The sequence below is a fragment of the Onychomys torridus genome, chromosome 12, assembly GCF_903995425.1.
Source record: "Onychomys torridus chromosome 12, mOncTor1.1, whole genome shotgun sequence".
In the NCBI taxonomy this organism is placed as follows: domain Eukaryota; kingdom Metazoa; phylum Chordata; class Mammalia; order Rodentia; family Cricetidae; genus Onychomys; species Onychomys torridus.
The window spans coordinates 51,797,121-51,813,453 of record NC_050454.1 but is presented as its reverse complement, the minus strand read 5'-3'; the positions used below and the strand labels follow the sequence as shown (position 1 = coordinate 51,813,453).

Below are 16,333 nucleotides of genomic sequence, written 5' to 3'. Positions count from 1 at the left end.
TCCAACCCTTTTTGTTGTTGTTGTTTTTATCTACCTCTTTCTAGTATATTCTCTTTAGAATCATTCATGCTACTAAGGTTGAAATTTGGATAGCTAGGTGGATGCCTCAGTGAACAAGGCATCTATCATGCAAAGGATCTGATCACAAATCCCCAAAATGCATGTAAAACAGGCAGAGTAGCTCACATCTCCAATGTCTCTATAGCAAGATAGAAAGGAAAGACAGAATCCACTGAAGCACCCAGGCCAGCTAGCCCGATGTATCTTGTCTCAAACAAGAAAAGTTGTGGGAACTGACACCCAAAGTTATCCTCTGAATTTTATGTGTGTGCCATGGGTACCCTGAAGCCCACAAATACCAACATGTACATTCACATACTTAAACACTTGTTATACACAGTTATTTTTGTTTTGTTTTGTTTGTTTGTTTGTTGAGACAGGGTTTCTCTGTGTAGCTTTGCACCTTTCCTGGAACTCACTCTGTAGCCCAGGCTGGCCTTGAACTCATGGAGATCCGCCTGGCTCTGCCTCCCTAGTGCTGGGATTAAAGGCGTGCACCACCACCGCCTGGCTATACACAGTTATTTTTAACTATGTAAACATTATGACCTGTGAACTAAATATTACTGTATTGTAATTCATTTCCTCCTCTGGTTGTTTTGAAATAGTAAAGACTACATTCTATCTTTCACAACTCAACAATCTGTGTTCACCTATAATAGCTGTCCTGTAGATCGCAGACTCTCTGTCCATTCCTTTCTGCTCCAGATTCTCCAGCTTCACTTTTGCCTCTTTTGCTTTGATGCTAGATTCTATATGCCTAGCATCCTGTATCTGTTTGTTTACTTCCTGTTTACAGAAGTAATTCTCTATTGCTTTCTGCTTGACTGGTGCTCAGGACTCATCTCAAATCCATATGCCTTTACTCTATGTGAAATTTAAGTTACAAAATCATAGTGTTAAATTGTTTAATTTTCAGTTGAAAGTGCCTCTCCAAAGCTTTTAGGCCCTTGCATTACTGTGGGGAAGCCTATTATGACTGTGTTGGCATACCTTTGCATATAGCCAGGCTCTTTGGATTTACTTATTTTTATCCCAAACTCTTAGCAGTGTGTCCTTAGATCACAGTTCTGACACATTGCAAGGATAGGCTCTAATTTGGCATTCCTCCACAACCTCATTTGTTTATATGCTAGTCAAAAAAAAAGTTAAAATCGGAAATTTCTCAACCAAAACAACTCTATTCAATTTTTTGGACTTTGTTTGGCTTCTATGAAGCATGTATTTATGATGGACATGTTAAAATTCTGGATCTTTTCTTTTCTGTTTATCCTATAGATAGTAATCTGTGCTTGCTCCATATGTTCCTTTTGTCTGACATGTTTGCTTCTTTTTCTTTTGAGACAAGGTCATGCTCCATGGCGCAAGGTGTCTTCAAATTCACGATCCTCCCATTCCTGCCTTCTGTTTTGGGGATGTCAGGCAGACACTACTATGCTGGCTTTGCCTGCCACAATTCTAAATAACACTACTTGAACTATAAATGTTTCTTTGTGGTATTGGTTTACCTCTCTTTACTCATAATTACTCTCCATGTACCTCTTCTTCTCTCCATGGCTCTGATTTGACCAAGAAGACTTTCTTCAAATAGCATATCATGTATTGACATCCAGCCATTAAAAGAATATCATCAACTTTGTCACCTCATGATTTTCAGCCAGTATTTGCTTACTAGTAACTAGTTGTCAATTCATGAGGGATGAGGACTGAGACATGGGCTTGTGTTGTACTTTTTTAGACACTAGATGAGCAAATTGGCTCATATGTTGAAAGGAGCTGAAACACAAGAGATAAAGTTAATAATAATGCTATCTCAAAAACTTTAGGAAATATCATTATCTTGAGGCTGGAGAGATGGCTCAGGTCTTAAGAATACTGACTGTTTTTCTAGAGGACTTGGGTTTGATTTCCAGTACCCATATGGCACTTTACAACTGTCTGTAACTCCAGTTCTAGGGGATCTCCTCCCCAGGCCTTCTCAGGCAACAAGGTATACATGGTACACTGACATGCATTCAGGAAAAACACTTATGCTTATAAATATAAAAACTTAAAAAGAAATATGAGTGAAAGTTATTGTCAAAAATAAATGAATTTAGTCAGAATTTATATCATCACATCCAGGTAGCCTGACCATTATCACCAAGTTTTGTGGAAAGGCACAGTAATAGCATCCAATGATTATCAAGCTTCCCTCCCATTAGACATCACTGTTTAGTCAAAGGAGGCCTGTGAAGCTAACCATCTGATGACTTCCTTATACTTTATAGGCACTGTTCCAAGGCAGTTCTTGCTAGGGCAGATTAAGGCAAAGCAAGGTTTACAAGCAGTAGTTAGCCCTAATGTCCTTTTATTACATAGTTGTCTTCTTACAGGACTTAAACCACCCCACCTATGCAGTTATAGCCACAGTACTGCTTTTACAATGTCAAGTGAATTTTACCTCAAAATTGCTAAGGTCATCCAGGAAATAACTGTCATGGCACAGTCACTGGGAATTTTACAGCCACTCTCAATGACTACATACAGTTGAAATGGAGAATGTGTTACTTGGGTACTTAATTTCTTCGCTGTAGCATAAAAACAAGAAAAGATTATTCAAGGGCCTTTGGGACTCAAGGTATTTTGTGTAAAGTTGAATACTTTTCTCTCTGAATAATGTTGACATGACAGCAGTGAGACAAGACATTAGATTTAATTATAGCTGCGTGTAAAGTTGGATTTTCTACAATGCCGATTTGGAACTAGGTTGGCAGGGCTATTTGAGAGCCGTATTCTACAGAGTAACACGCTGGCAAACAGCACTGTTATCTCCAGAGAGATTAACCTTGCAAGCAAGTTATGCACGTGATTCAAATCCAGTTAATCTCACAGGAAAAAAAAAGTTAATTGCATTGGCAAAGAAGTTGCCTCTGATCATGGCATAGTTATATAATTAGGGATCCACAGACATGGGGGGACTTGAATCTAATTGGTAAGCAGTCCACAGATGGCTCTAGAGGTTTCTCCCCCTGATTTTTCAATATGTGGTCAGACATAATGGATACCATGGAAAAATCAGTAGCCTCATTTAGACATGTCTTAAAATTAAGTTGGCTTGTTCAATAGATCAAGATTTCCACACTTGTTTATTTTAATTGTTCAGAGTTTCATGGGTACAATCTCTGAGGACATTAGTGGATATTAAATGTTATCCTTATTTCTCACTAGATTATACTATTATCAATTTACTCTTATTCCCCTGACTTTCCTCCCCCCACCCCCAGATGACTTTAGCACAAAAAGAGAAACCTTAGCCACTTCTATTCGGCTTTGTAGTTTGTATCTATAGGGGTTACTTTGGTAATAGTAGCAAAAAACAACGTAAAATGTCTAAAAATGAATTTTACATTTTGAACACAATTTTTTTAGTATTTAATATTCATGTTTCCATTTCATATATTTCCAGAAAAATAAAACTTGGTTAATGGAAGAGGGAAGTATTTCTTCCCCAAATTTTCTTTAAATGTATGTCATGTTAATGAAACTGCTTCTTTTAATCATTATTTCCATAGACAATTATATATACCACAAATCAGAACATGGGCACAGAAAAATGAACATAATACCATTGTAATGATGAATAATACAGATTAGAAATGCTTATTTCAATATTGCTATGGAAATTCCCAGAGTAATACTTTATAAATTTATGAACAAAGTCCAATATATCAATAAATTGTTACATCATATTGTGAGAAGGCAGGTCAACTGAGATACTGAAGCATAAAACCCATCTGGATATCCTTAGATACACAAGTGATTTTCACCTCAGTTATTCTTGGCCTCCATTTTTTCCCCTGTCAGATGAATTGTAGTACCAGTGTCCAATATCAGACTTTCCAAATTTGTATGCAACTTACTTTCCTGTGGAGTATCTATTTGTATAGCATCTGGACTCTGCTTGTTCTGCTTGAAGGCAAAAGGAAAGAGGGAGATCTGTATGAAGGTACCCATTCCTGTGAGGTAAATCAGAAAAGCATCAGGGATACCTATCTTGCCTTCTCCTTAAAATTATAACTCAGGTGCTTCCCCACATCACCATAAAAAATGATGGGTTTTCCACCATGTATGTTAACTAAAAGTATTTAAGCAAACTATGTCCTGTGTTCTGTGCTATAACGTAAACTAATAATAGAAATGTTTATAATATAAACTCTGCCTTTTATATTAAATATATATTACAATGCTGTGATTGGAACATCTTTAGGAGAACACTCAAAGATTTGCCTGAGAGTAATATTTATGTACTTTAATAGAGCTAGTGTCGTGTTCTATTAAACATGTGTGGAACTGCTTTGTAATTTATACTCAGCATAATGTTATAAAAATCTGACATGAGGTACCTACCTAGCTGTCTTTACAACATACTCTAGCATTCTATAGCACTATAGCTGATTCTGGTGTCAATGGATTTTTAGCATATTAATTTATAATAATGTATACAAACCCTCTTACTTTCCAGTGTTGCTAGCAATGCTGTCATCTTTGTAAATCTTATTTTTTGTATCATTCTGTCTTCTGATGAATTTAAGGATATCTTCAAGCATTAGGAGTGCTGACTCTTCATTAGGTTATGTCCTCACTTTCTCATTCTTACTGACTATTCATGTGGAGAAGACCCTCTATCTGATGTCTGTAGATGTAACCGTCTTATTAAAATAGAAACATGGAGCCAAATACAGAGTTGAGAGCCCAAGAGGTCAGAGCACTGGCTGAGAGCTAAAAACCCTTTCTTACCCTCACTGTTACTGCTGTCCTTCCCCTCAGCAAAGAGGCCTATTTCCCATGTGTCTGTCCTTTTATTGACTTTCTGTTCTGCCTTCTCATTGGTTGCAAACCCAACCACATGACCTCGTCACTGCCCATTTATATAGACCTCCAGGTCTTCTATGGTTGGTATTGAGATTAAAGGCATGTGTCTCTATGCTGGCTGTATCCTTGAACATACAGAGATAGCCGAGCTCTGCCTCCCAAGTGCTGGGCTTGCTATTAGCTGTGACCCCCAGGCAACTTTATTTACTAATATACAAATAAAATCACATTTCAGTACATGTACAAATAAAATATCAACATAGATGTCAGTGAACATGATGTTAACATCTTTCTGGGGTTGGGGATTTAGCTCAGTGGTAGAGCAAAGCCCTGGGTTCGGTCCTCAGCCCTGGGGAAAAAAAATCTTACCTTATAAAATGAACTGGCATTTAATTTTTTTTTTTTTTTGAGACAGGGTTTCTCTGTGTAGTTTGGGTGCCTGTCCTGGACCTCGTTCTGTAGACCAGGCTGGCCTTGAACTCCTAGAGATCCACGTGCCTCTGCCTCCCAAGTGCTGGGATTAAAGGCGTGCACCATCAACACCCAAGGCTGCATTTGATTTTTGATAGAAATCTTAATCTTGCATAAAATTGTACTACTGATTCCTTATTTAGATATTGTTTTAGCTTAAGTGCTGAAGCTACAGATTAAATCACCATATTTGTGTTTATTTTCTTTTACTGTTGCATATGTAACTTCCTCTAACAATTGATTCAAAGTTAGTTTGACTTCAAGGAACATACACCCTACTTACAATGGCCTAAGCGCTCAAGAATCATTTTCTCATAAGAATTACACTCACGAACACACACCATATTTACCAATATGTTCAATCTGTTAAAAATACTTCTATTCTTTTATATTCCCTCCTGCTCATCTAACAGAAAATTCATTTTGGATCTCTTAAGTCTACTGTCTTTACTAAAACTTCAGAATCTCTGCTGGGAGGTGGTGGTGCCTTTAATCCCAGCACTCGGGAGGCAGAGCTAGGCGGATCTCTGTGAGTTTGAGGCCAGCCTGGGCTACTGAGTGAGTTCCAGGACAGGCTCCAAAGCTACACAGAGAAACCCTGTCTCAAAAATCCAAAAACCAAAAACCAAAAAAAAAAAAAAAAAACAACCTTTCAGAATCTCTGCCAATTTTACTCAGCAACCCTTGGGCATATTTAATTTTTCTCTTCTGTTTGACCTTTCATGGATCTGTCAATGCAATCCTTGTCCTTTACTTTTTGAAGGGTTCTGCTATGGCACATAAGAGTCCATCAACAGGTCTCCTTCCGTCAGCCTGTCGTCCTTCTCAAGTTGTCCCACATGCCCTTCACAACCATGGCCCTGACTCTATAGCTAGCTTCATTTCCCACCATTTTCTTCATGAAACAAAGCTGCTAGTTATTTACAAGCCATTAAGCTTGGAGCCTGGGGTAGGAGAGGCCACATTCACATTTGCCTAATGATTGAAAATAGTGCTGTAGTTTGTTCCTCCATAGGCCAGGTTATGGTACAATGCCCCCATTAACATCAGAGGTCTCCTCTTGAAATATCACTTTTCAGTCTCAAGTGATGTTATTAGTGGTTTCTTCTCTGTTGGCAGGGGGTTAATACAGGCTCTGGATGAATGCATCAAACAACATAGGAAATGTCTATCTCACTTCCTATGCTAATGTAGTATTAACATTTAGAACACTTATAAAGATATACTAATCCTATTGTCTAATTACTGCAGAAACAATAATGCAGCATCATTATGTTTAAAATACAGAGTTGAGGCACATTGTTCCCACCATTTAAAAGGAAAAAGTTGGGGCTAGGGAGATGGCTCAGTGCTTAGAGGTCCCCAGATTCACATAAATGCCCATGTACATGGAGACTGAGTCTCTCCTTTAATTCTAGCAATGAAAGTCAGAGACTGGAGCAAGATTAGCCATAGCATTGACCCCTGGATTGGATTAAGAAACTGTACCCAGCGGAAGCTACTTTTGCAGTACTATCAATGACTACAGACTCACAGTTGAGAAAGAGTAATCATTTAAACTCTCTGTAATTTAGCATTTGTTTGTGTGTTTTTAATGGTAACTTTCACCTATTTTGGTTCAGGGATTCACTGAATATCAACTTCATATCTTTCCCAGGAAGTTATACAGTCTTATACAGAAACCATATTGATTCTTATGTTCAAACAAGTCTTTCAGTCTAATTATATTAGATTGATAAGTTCTTATCTAACATATGGGCGATAAACAGAGTTAAGTCTGGGTGTACTATGAATAAACTACATATCTTCTGAATTTTTTCAATTATGTTTGTCAGAAATCATGCATGCCTCATCTGATTTACTCCTTTGTGTCTTTTTCCTTTTTTCCTCCCCAAGAACGACCCACATTTCTCAGGAGGCCAATTAACCAGGTAGTGCTAGAAGAAGAGGCGGTAGAATTCCGTTGTCAGGTCCAGGGAGATCCACAGCCAACTGTGAGGTGGAAAAAGGATGATTCAGACTTGCCAAGAGGAAGGTAAGCTTATCACCTGGAAGAACGTTTGGATTACCACCATTCATGGTTCCACCACCAAAAACCTTTCGTCTCGGATAGCTTTCAGACATGTGATTTTTATTTTGCAGGTCATGCCTACTGTATGCATATCATAATCATAGTCTTCTAGACTTACCATGTCACTCATTCAATGGAAAAACCACAATAACGCCTAATCCTTCACTCTACCTATCATGGCCAAATACCACACATTCCTGAGGTATTAGCTTTCCCCGGGCTATTTGTGTGTTTGTTAATGGCTCCCTGAATTCATGGCCACCTGTGCACAATTGTCCCCCATTGTGTGCCATGTTTTTATGGTGTTTAACCTGAGATACCTTCCTTGAATGCCCAGAGTATCTATAACAAAGAACTGCTGGTACAGCTGCCATTAGTGACTTATGTAAGCCAGAGAGCCACAAGCTGAGTCTGTATTAGATAGATGACTTCCCAGGAGGGTTGTCCTCAGGGAGTTCCTGGCACTCCCTTAGAGAAAGACTCTCCCTTGGAGAAAGACTCTCCTCCATTAGTGTCATTTTCCTTCTGCCACACCATGTCCAAAATCTCCAAAATTGCTTATCGTCTTTTATAAGAATAACTTGATCGTTTGCATTTTCTAAATTGTTCTGTTAGTTAAAGATCTTTCCAGGAGGCTGTGGTAGGCCAAACCTTCATCTCAGTGATAGGGAGACATTAAATAAACAAACGAACAAATACCTTCCTTTCTGTTACCAAAGAAGCCACTCTACTTTTCTCTTCTTATGCAGTGCTAACTCTACTTTTGTTTCTGGTGCCTTCCCCTCATTTCTACCCACTGACATGATAGCCGCCGCCACACCTATGCAATCACTGTCTGCACACAATTGCACAGTGTGTAGTTTTGCAAGGGTCTCCCTCTAGAGGCACTTGATTTCACTCAACAGCTTGAAGTTGAACAGGCTTTTACAGAAGCTGAATATTTTTATACACATTCTTTGCCACCGAAGAAACTATGAAATTTGCACGTTACCTTTAAAAATCTCCATTTTGAACTCTGTAGGGCTATAAAAATGTGCCTTCTTTCTAAATTCACATCCTCAATAACACTGGGTTTAAATGAGCCAGGCATTTAAAAAGTATTGAGAGCCTCTTGGTAATCTCTAGTTATGCATCCGATGTAAATCTCAATTCAAGTAGTTACTCAACAAACTGGCTAAATCAACTCAAATCAAATAACTAAATCACCCAGGAAGTCAACTCTTTGTTTGTTTTTTGTCATTTTGCTATCAGACATTTGCCTATAAATAAATCACTGTCAGGAGGGTTTTGTAATGGTGAAAGTCCTCATGCTTGTTCCTTAGAAAATCAAGTTAAAATTCGGGAGGGCTGGACAAAGAACTTGCCCTGAAAACTCAAGGGACTGAGTTCCCTCATAGAAGGCAAGTGTTAAAGCTCGGTATGGAACACATGCACACTTGTCCCCTAATCATAGCTACAGAGAAGTGGAAACAGATGCATTTCTTGGGGCTCCCTGGGCAACCAACAAGCCTTCAGTGCAGGGTGAGTTTCAAGCAAGCAAGAAAGTTAGAGTAAGTTAGACAACACCTGAGGATTACAGCCAAGGTTTTCCTATGGCCCATGGGTACTCACATAACCATGCACCAGAAACCCCATCCCTGCTCTATCTCACACACACACACACACACACACACACACACACACACACACACACAGAGAGAAAGAGAGAGAGAGAGAGAGAGAGAGAGAGAGAGAGAGAGAGAGAGAGAGAGAGGTGGGATTAGATAATTATATTGTTGGTACCCACATCAATATGTATAGTACGATTTTTCATCCAATTAGTGACCAAATTACATACATTTTTAAAGGTTAACAGAAGTTAAAGAAATATTGACAATGATTAGTTTTAAATTACCAAGACTGTAAACTGGATTCGGTGCTCTACACCTGCAATCCCAGCACTCTGAGGGCAAAGGCAGACAGGTCTCTGTGATGCTGAGGCCAGCCTGGTCTAGCCTGGTCTACGCAGTGAGGCTTAGGAAAGCCACTGCTACAGAGAAGGACCTTGTCTCAAAACAACAGCAACATTGCTGTAGACTGTAAAGCAAATTTTAAAGTACTGTAACTTTAAAAATTGAGTTTTAATGTGGGGATATTTAGATTTATAGAAGTCACAAAACATATATAGGGTTGCCTGTACATCTTGAACCCACTTTCACTTATTTCTAATGAAATATTTGTCACAGGTGATGAAAAATGTTGAAACAATTAAATACAGGATAAACATTTTTGGGGGGTTAATCCATTTTTATTATTGTCTTTTTCTGCTCAAGAAACCAATCCAGGATATGTATTTAGTTGGTAATTTTAGACTTTGTGGTTTAGTTTTTAATGTTTTCCAGTCATCTTTGGTCTTTGACAGGTTCACAGTACTTTCTAGTATTTCTGGCCTTGTATTCTTAAAGAGGACTACTAGTCAGATATGCCACAGATTATCCGTCCCTACATTTACATGTATTTTTCACATGGGTGTGTGTAGACTAGTTGTATGTTTTTGGTTTTCAGGGTTTTTTTTTTTGCGGGGGGGAGAAGGCCACAGAGGTGGCCAACATCTCTTCCACTGTATCAGAGGCCAATGAGTCAAGGACACAGACTGTTAGCCTTTCCCCATTGTTTGTTGAGACTGTGGAAGGGCCCCAAAACAGCTTGACTACATAGCTGCCATGACAGGCTTAGGGGCCCAGACACAGCTTCTATGACAGGCCTACCAGCAGGCAACACCCAGATCCAAGAAAAGCTGAAACTGACACCACCTCAAGATCCACCCAGGGATGAGGAAGTAGCTGACATCCCAAACAGTCCAACCAGTAGATAAGGTGACTAGATGTCCCTGAGTCTAGCTGAGTCTAGCACACACCTGTTTTTGTTTGTTTGTTTGTTTGTTGTTTGTTTGTTTGTTTGTTTACAGAGACCTCTAGACAATTGCTCCCCAATCAGGGCCCTGAACCCTGAAAATCTCCTCACCTCAACCTCTGCTATGATTAAAAACAACAACAACAACAACAACAACAACAAACCCACACCAGCTGAGCTTGGGGCTCTCTGCTCTCTCCACTGCATTGGACAGATGGAGAGACCAAGCTCAGAGCTTGAAGAAAATAAAGGCTCCTTGCTTTTACATATGGGATTCAGGCTCCATGGGCATAACAGAGACATTTTTGATGAACATTGTAAATCCCCCAGTCCATCAAGGGCTGAGAAGATAGACTATGGCAGACACTATGCCTGCCTTGGTCTTGTTGAGTTTTTAAAAATTTTATTTTTACTTTGTATGTTAATTTTATATATTTCATTTATTCTTTTGCTTTCCTATATGTATACTCTAATTGTTAAGTAAAATCAAGTTGAGATAAAAATACATGCTAGAAAGTTGTGAGACTATACAATTTTAATGTGCCTTTATTTGAATAAAAAACTAGCATATAATTAAAGACTACTTTTATTTGCCCATTTTATTACATGTTAAGTGATAAATATGACATTAACTTCTCCACTACTTTCCAAGTTTTGTAAAAATCTTTTGCTTTAAAGTTCAGGTTACTTGTGAAAAATCAAAATTGCTATATAAACTATGTTTCTAAGAGGTACAGTTAAATATGAAAAAACTCATAGTGCTTTTTGCAAAATGTTTCCATATTTTTGGCCTCTACTCTTTTGCTACTGGTATTATACTATTACAGTACTTGTTGGACTAGTTAAATATTTTTAATCCATTAAACAAATGGAAGTGTTAGCTTTAAATCATAATGTTAGAGAGGCTCAACATGCAAATTGATGAATACTTTTATCCTGATGGAAGCCAGACACTTTTTCTTCACTTCTCAGACTCCAAAGATGTTTCAAAGAAGCTAATTCAGCCTTGATTTGTGCCTATTAGCATAAGTCTTTCTTGAACATGAAAGGCAAAGGGACCTCTCTACTTGGGGAAGGATACCAGTCAAGCTTTTCAGCAAGCCACATGCTAGGTCAACAATATCAATTCCATTTCATTTTTATGTCTCAGACAAGGAAGATGACCATTGTTCTTTTATATGCAATTGGTGTGGCCAATGACATTTATCTGGCTTAATGTTTAATGAAATCTGAATATAGTTTGTGTAGTGGTTCAGGCTTAACATTTATAGTAAAGCTTTGTAGGGCAGCTGCATAGCCTGTAGTTACCATGTAAGTAATATGTGACTATTTTGCTTTTGGAGGCCAGGGAAGCTTTTCAATTCATGTTTAAATTGACAAAATGCTGTGATAGCTACTGGAATCTTCAACACAGAAGAAGCTGTCTGTGCTAACCTTTCAGTGGAAAAGATGAATTCAGGGAGAATTTTTGCCTTAGCTTCATTCATCCTAGTGAACATAATTTTAAAATAGTAACAATGTGTCCATTTATTTTGTTTAGCTTTAGCCTCCTAAGCTTTCTCTTTATGTGGGATTGAATTATTATTATTATTATTATTATTATTATTATTATTATTATTTACAACTAGAATGTCTGATTGAGATAGAAGACATGGAAATTCTAACAATAATCCTATGCCCAAGCAGAGAAATGCTATCTAATGTGGTTATTTTCCATAGAGTCAAAATGAAAAGATGACTTACATTGTGTCTGTTAAGCAGAGTGTAGTAATTTCTTGGAGAAGCGTCTAAAGAAACTAGATCATGACTGAAAATCAGAATAAAAGAATTCCACTGCTTTTTTGTGACTATAAAAATCAACAGTGTATGTTTTTCAAAAGGGTTATAATAATGAGTTGAAAGAAAACAATACCATCAGGCCAGAAAGATTGCTTTGGTGATTGCTCTTCCAGATGGCCTCAGTTCAGTCACCCACACTGGATGATAACCAATTGTAACTCCAGCTTCAAGGGATCTGAAAACATCTGTGGCTTCCACAGGCATTTACACACACACACACACACACACACACACACACACACACACACACACAAAAGAGTAAAAATAGTATTTTTAAGGAAAAGTCTAATATAGACCAGGTTGACTTAAAATTCACTAGGTAGCAAAGGCTGGCCTTGAACTTGTAACCATGCTGCCTTTACCTTTCCAGGGCTGGAGTTACAGGCATGTACCAATACACTTGAGTACTTTCTTTTATTTTAAACACAAAATTTGACTGTTTGGTGGTGGCATATGCCTTTAATCCCAGCACTCGGGAGGCAGAGCCAGGCAGATCTCTGTGAGTTTGAAGCCAGTCTGGTCAAAAAACATATTTATACATAAATACAAAAACAAAAAAATGAGAAAGTTAAATAAAGGAAGATACATAAGACTATGTAATGGTTTTCATTTCTTAATAACCCATTTTCAGCTATGTAATTTATAGAGAAACAACAATTTATTGAAAGTTCTCAGTTCTCTTCACCAGTTTCAAGAGTAATTCTTTAAAGCAAAGTGCAAGTGCTGCCTTTTGTCATCTTTGAATTGTAGTTAATGAGACAAGGCAGTGTAGACAACCATTTACATACTGAATACATCAAAGACCAAAAGCTGAAGTAGAACTCTTTCTTCTCAATGCTGTGTCCTCCCTGAATGTCAGGTGACCCTAGACCTTGTTCTTATTAGTGTTCTTTGATGATCAGATGATTTAATATATGTTTTCACAAGGTATTTTATGTGATAGAAGTTGCTAGACATTGTAATGAAGAGGGCAGTACACCATTCTGTGTCATCTAGTGCCATAAGATAAAATGATTATCAAAAAGAGTACATCAAAAATTCATACGCTGCAAACCCTATTAGTATAATATAAGCCAACAAAGGGGCAAATATTACACAATTATGTACAAAGCAATAAGAACAAAACTGACTAGCATTTACTACAATATTCTATTCAATCTAACAGTTGGATGGAGAATTTAAAAATCTCCTTAAAATTTGGGTAAAAGGAAGGAAGATTATCCTAATTATGATCCTCATCTCTAAACATTAAAGTACAGTCTGTGTTTCAAGTTGTTAGCAAAATAATGTAAGTTGAACATGCAGTGTATATTTCATCATTCATTTGATTGTCGTGATGTTACCAGGAGTTAACTCCACGAATTTTGCTTCATTTTTATTTATTTTGTTTTCTAAACTAACTGTAAAGTGACACTAACTTCTTCAGTGAGGATCTATAGTAGAGTGGAATGTTCATAATAGCTTTTCTGTGGGGGAGAAAAGAAATAAAATATGCCATTTACATTCTTATGTATGACTGCCACTCCTAAATGCAGTTGATGGCTTCCATATAGTGTAGGTAATTCATGAATATTTCATAAAACAGAAAAGGGCCTACAGAATAGGCATTTTATGAAATACAGTGCAAAATTCTATCAATTTTCCTCAGCCCACTGACAAGTTCCTTTTCTGAAGTCTATTTTAAGTAAGACTTTCCAAGGTTCTCAGTTCCATGGAATAGGAGATTCACAGAAATAGATGAGTCTTTCAGAAGAGAACCTGAATAGAACCACTTATAGCCCCCTTTGTGTGCAATTTTGAACAAAGTGGCTCTTTACAGTTAGCCCTGGAAAATGTTCCTGTATTAATTGTCTGGAAGCTCTGTTGTTTAGAACGTGTGCCCCTCCGATGCAGGGGATGTTGAACAGGAGCTCAGCTATTCTGCTGCAGAGAACTGCTGTGCTCATGTTCAGTGTGCGCCTCAAGGACATGTGGTAATTTGTGCTCCTGATAAATACCCACTTTTATTAGATTGGCTAGTGGAGATTGGTCAACTAAAATAATTTTAGAAAAAGACAAGGACTACTAAGAACATGTGAAAAGCAATATATATCAAACATTGTCCAAAAAGTTGTCTATCCCCATGAGCGAAATAAACAAGGAAAAGTATAAATCAAAATTGTCTTTGATGTTAAATAAGTATTTTACCCATTTCTTTCTAGGGAAAAAAAAAAAACCCTTAGAAACTGCAAGGGCAATTAGTATGAAATAATTTTGTGCCAATGCCAGCAGCGTAAGTATGTAGTCTGTTGTCCAGGTTGTTGGTGTGTAGGCCTTGTTCTGACACTGTGTGATTGTGTGCATCTGCTTCTGACTCTATCTAACAAGGACGTTTGACAGATTTCTTTACCCGTAAGAAGGACGGACTATGACCCTGGAGAAGCTATTTAAATTCTGTGTGCTTTACATCCTGAAGATAGAGAACAAGGGTGTGATGTGGTTAGTGATGACCCTCTGCTTTGGCAAGTTCTAACTGAGAGGTTATGAAATTAATTCTTTCAAAGCACCGTGAACACTATTCAGTCGGTAAACACAGAAGGTGCTATTGATACCATTTACTGAGTTTAGGAGTAGAGGAGTAATGATGAATCAATCAGGAACTTTCAATTTGGGTTAATTTCACATTCTTTTTTCATCTGGCTAACCAATATCTATAGAAATATTAAGTATTGCTTATTTAACAGATGCCACCTTTGCTTTGAATTAATATAGACTCATTGGTAAATATTACCCACCAGTGTGCCAGGTCTGGGAATCACTACCTATTTTTTTCTCTGTCTGGGAAATTGTATCTCCTCCAGCACTGGGTCCCAGCTCCAGTGCCATCAGATTTTAAGTTGGGATCGCAATCTTCCAGGTGTTCCATTGAATTGCTGTTTTATGCTTATAATGAGGATGGTGACACCCCGTTAGGAATACTTCAGAGAACTTGCTAGGTGCCACAAGCACTACTGAAAGCTCCTTTCTTACGGCAATGATGTCATGTTAAGGGATGTTGTCACAGCATAATATGACTCTCATGTGAGAGATACGGAAACACATATTTATGGTAATTTAGTTTCCACCATCAAGCATTCATCTTAGTGACAGAAGTAAGTTTACAATCTTCCCAACATGAAATCATGTATTCTAAACTAGTTTTCATATTTTTTGGATTAGTAATTGTGTATAACCTCAACCCAATTAAAATTTTATATTGTATATAAAATTAGGTAATTGATTTCAATTTCATATATATCAATATATATATTATATAGATATACAGTGAAATACTTGTGATTTTTTAGAGAAGTTTATAAAGATACAAATAAATATTTGGCTACATGAAAAACTCAAACTTGGAATAGTGAGCACAATTTTGGGAACTGAAGCTTGATATTTTGTTTACATACTGGACTAATTGGAAGCTTCCATTGTTGCCAGGATGGAACTTTTCCTGTGTTTTCATAAATGGGTGCTAATAGTTAGTGTCAACATAAAACTAATTGCCACCTAGGGTGGGAGATCATGGTGCCTGGTCCTGTGACCACACTGGCCCATCTGTTAAGAATCTCAACATAGAACCAGTGCTGGACTTGGCATCCAATCTTTGCTTTGGCCAGATGTCAACTTTCGATCTGGAACAAACTCAGGATATGAAGTGCACTGAAGTCAACAGAAACTCTGATGCCCATTAACTGGCAGCTCTTGTGCTGTGTGTGGGTTGAGCCAAGACCAGGTGCCAGTTCTCAGGGCAAAAGGATCTGTCTGAGTGCCACCTGTCATTGACATGTGTGTATCACCCATCATGGAAGCCACAGTAGGTGTATTTCTTTTGTCAAAGTATGACACATCAGAGCCTTCAGACTGGCTGACATGGCATTGAGGGTAACAAGACAAAGACCAGAGCCAAGGCTAGATAGTGACTGCGGCTCATCAGGACATACTTAGTACAAGTGAATGGCTTTTTTCTGGTAGAGATGCTTTCCTAGGTTCTTATGTTATTTTCTTAACTGTAAACAACATTAAAAAAATATTGTTGACTTAAAAAAAGATTTTTAACACAAATCCTCCAAAGGCTATTTATGGTTAGAATCACTTGAGTGAATTATAATATCCCTAGGGCTT

The 16,333-nt window shown here is 37.8% G+C and overlaps 1 protein-coding gene across 20 annotated transcripts in view; it reads left to right on the top strand.

The window, feature by feature from the left end:
• Robo2 (roundabout guidance receptor 2) overlaps nt 1-16,333 on the top strand; it is a 1,547,722-nt gene that overhangs the window by 1,397,934 nt on the left and 133,455 nt on the right. For all 20 annotated transcript variants that reach the window (XM_036203250.1, XM_036203243.1, XM_036203256.1 and 17 more), the window contains one exon: nt 7,282-7,420. In XM_036203250.1, the coding sequence (XP_036059143.1) occupies nt 7,282-7,420 (139 nt within the window). The remainder of the gene's footprint in view (nt 1-7,281; nt 7,421-16,333) is intronic.